Source organism: Myodes glareolus, chromosome 2 (assembly GCF_982192425.1).
Source record: "Myodes glareolus chromosome 2, mMyoGla1.1, whole genome shotgun sequence".
NCBI classification, from domain to species: Eukaryota; Metazoa; Chordata; class Mammalia; order Rodentia; family Cricetidae; genus Myodes; species Myodes glareolus.
The window spans coordinates 140,012,447-140,015,927 of NC_142027.1; the positions used below are offsets into that span (position 1 = coordinate 140,012,447).

The 3,481-nt window shown below is 36.1% G+C and overlaps 1 protein-coding gene across 1 annotated transcript; it reads left to right on the forward strand.

Moving 5' to 3' along the window:
• The first annotated feature begins 877 nt into the window (after positions 1-877).
• Positions 878-1,822, forward strand: LOC125393287 (olfactory receptor 4A5-like). The gene has a single exon (XM_048423666.3). It carries the CDS (start codon positions 878-880, stop codon positions 1,820-1,822), a length of 945 nt encoding a protein of 314 aa, XP_048279623.3.
• Positions 1,823-3,481: the final 1,659 nt, after the last annotated feature.

A 3,481-nucleotide genomic window follows, 5' to 3' on the forward strand; every position in this document is an offset into this window, starting at 1 on the left:
AAGGCTGTTCTCCAGTGATCTATCACTTTCTATTTCCTTCTGTTTCACTTTTTCCCCTATTTTATGGTTTCTAAAACATATTAGCAGCTGATAGAATATTTGCTAAGAGTCCTGGGTCACAAGATTTCAGTTAAATTGCATTTGATCTCTGTGAAGTTATTGAAAGCTGCAATGTTATAAAGTCAGTAAAGGCAATGATACAATGGGAAGAATTATGATTACTAGAAGGTTTCAGAGAAAGAATCAGGTGGAATAATTGCTCTGGACAGAAATGTGATAAATACTTCTGTAGTTGTTTGATGTAGCTTAATGTTCAATCTTTTAAAATTTAATAAGATAGCCAATAGAATGGAAAGTCCCTTTAGATGTGAAGGTCTAATTTTATAACCTCATAGCAATGAGCTGTTTGCTCCTGAAGTTGTTGATCATATTTTAATGTTATTTCTCACACCACAATGTCCTCTACAAAGTCACTCTAGAATAGTTGATAAATTTAGACTTCAGTGACACTAAAGAGATTGCGCTCATATAAATCAGAAACACATTTACTATTTGGTTGCTAATAATATGCTAAGATATAACTTAAGTGTATAAATGAGCATAGTATAGAGATATATGGAGGTCTTGAGATAGATTCTAGTTCTTATGTGCTTAGAAAAAATATCTTAAATGAAACAGGATCAACAGAAGATGTGCTAAGCTCTTTGTAAGGGGAATTAATAAATCTTTATTAAATATCCACTACAGGTTCATGACTGAAGCAAATGAAGATGATGATGATGTGCTCTATGTCATAATGGACTCTTTGTCATGTTCAGGGCTCCATGTCAGGCCTTGTTCTTAAGTGTTTTCTTTCTGAAGCCTTATAAAAGGATCAATGGGTCAGAACAACAATGTCACAGAATTTATCCTCTTGGGCCTTACTGAAGATGCTTCTGTGCAAAAAGCATTATTTGTGATGTTTTTACTCATCTACATAGTGACAATTGTGGGAAACTTGTTCATTGTGTTTACAATTATCACCAGTCCCTCTTTAGGCTCACCAATGTACTTCTTCCTTGCCTGTCTTTCACTCCTGGATGCTGTTTATTGCAATACCATCTCACCCAAGTTGATTGCAGACTTACTCCATGATAAAAAGACCATTTCCTTCACAGCTTGTATGGTCCAGCTCTTTGTCGAGCATTTATTTGGTGGCACTGAGGTTTTCTTTCTGGTGGCAATGGCCTATGATCGCTATGTGGCTATTTGTAAACCTCTTCACTATTTGACCATCATGAATCGACGGGTATGCATCCTGCTATTGGTAGTGGCCTGGACTGGAGGTTTTGTTCACTCTCTCCTTCAAATTCTTTTTGTTTATAACCTTCCTTTCTGTGGTCCCAATGTAATTGACCACTTTATGTGTGACATGTATCCATTATTGGGACTTGCATGCACTGACACTTATTTCATTGGTGTCACTGTGGTTGCCAATGGTGGAGTGAGCTGCATAGTAGTCTTTATCCTTCTCCTCGCTTCCTATGGAATAATTCTAAACTCTATCAGAACTCATAGTCAAGAAGGGAAGCACAAAGCCCTGTCTACCTGCAGCTCCCACATAATGGTAGTTGTCTGTTTTTTTGTTCCCTGTATTTTTATGTATGCCAGACCTGTTTCCAACTTTCCCATAGATAAATCCATTTCTGTTTTTTACACAGTTATCACTCCCATGTTGAATCCTTTAATATACACTTTGAGAAACTCAGAGATGAAAAATTGCATGCAAAAACTTTGGCATACAATGTTTACTACAAATAGAGTAAGAAATTCATTGTGTTAAGAAATTACTAGCTGTATCAATCAGGAATAAATTCTAACAAAGGATCACCTTGTCTACTCAGTGGATCCCAAACATTCTAGGAAGACTTCAGAGAAGGAGAATGCATTATTTTTTTGAGCTTTTGTATTAAATTTGCATGTATCCATGTCATGTATTTTGGTCATGTCGATGCTTCATTTCCTCACCTCCAACCCCTTCTCTATCCTCTCTTACTATTTTTTTCCTCCCATTATCAGGTGCCCTTTTTAAAAACCCACTCAGTCAACCTATATTTACTAGTAAGTCAATCATCTGTGGAGTATTGTATGTTTCAAATGGCCACACCTGAAGAAAACCAACACCCCTGGTCCCAGTGGTCACAAATTGCCAAAGGATTTTCAGTTAGATGAGGAATTTCATTACTTCCTCCCTCATTCATACTGGAATTTTGTCTGACTTGATGTATCTAGATCTTCTGCAGATAGTCACAGTCTCTGTGAGTTCATGTGTACAAATGTTTGTAGTGTCTGGAAAACAGCATTTACATCCATTTGCTCACTATCTCTGGTTGTTATATCTTTCCACCCTATCTACCATGATGATTCCTGAACATTGTAGAGCAAGGATGTGATGAATATGTCCCATTTTTGTTAAAATTTGACAGTTTCTTATTTTCTTCAAGTTTACCACTTGTGACTCTCTATATTCATTGACACAAACTGCATAAAAGAAGTTCTTATGATGAGGGCTAAGTTGTGCACTAATGCTGGAGGTGGCAGCACACACCTTTAATCCCAGCACTTAGGATGCAGAGGCAGGCGGATCTCTGTGAGTTTGAAGTCATCCTACTCTACAAAGCAAGTTCCAGGACAGCCAGTGTTGCTGTACAGGGTAACCCTCTCTTTAAAAAGATGAATTAGTCTGCAGGTATAAAAATAGGATACTCAAAATTCTGTGTCATATTACGTCTACTTAGCAGAATAATAGCAGTGGGTTTTCTCATAGTTCCTATGACCTATACAGGCATAGGTTCTCAGTGTAGTTAATGATAATAAACAAAATGTATTCACATGAAAATGTAGAACGAGCCCGGAATTGTATCAAATGATAAATAGCTTAAGACAAATGTAGCGCAATGGAATTTTATTAACGTGTACATAAAATGAAATTATGAAATTGGCATGTAAATACATATAGATGAGAATAATGATTCTCAGTTGAAGCAACCCAGATCCAGAAATAAAAACAGGTATATCTATTCTCATGTAAATCTTTAGGTAAATGAGCTTAAATTGAATCAGTTGTAGAAGTCAGGAAATTATTCAGAACAATTGTTGAATTTCAACTTAAGGAGAGAGAATATGTGCAGTATGAAGTGAGAAAAGGAAACAATGGGAAAAATATTAAATTGATTAGGGGATGAAATAGGATAGAGGAGGTATTATGGGAAGGGATAACTGACACTAAAAACCTTAAAAAATCGCATAAAACCTAATTAAAAGTTTCCCAAAATGTATAAATATGCAAATATTCACACATATATGTAAATAGTTGAAATGAGAAGACCCTATATTCAGTGATGGCACTTCTTAGAAAAGACATACACATTTCTGACAGTTTAAGGTCAGTATATCTGTAGAGGAAGCTCCATGAGAGCCAGGGTAGTTACACATGGAAACC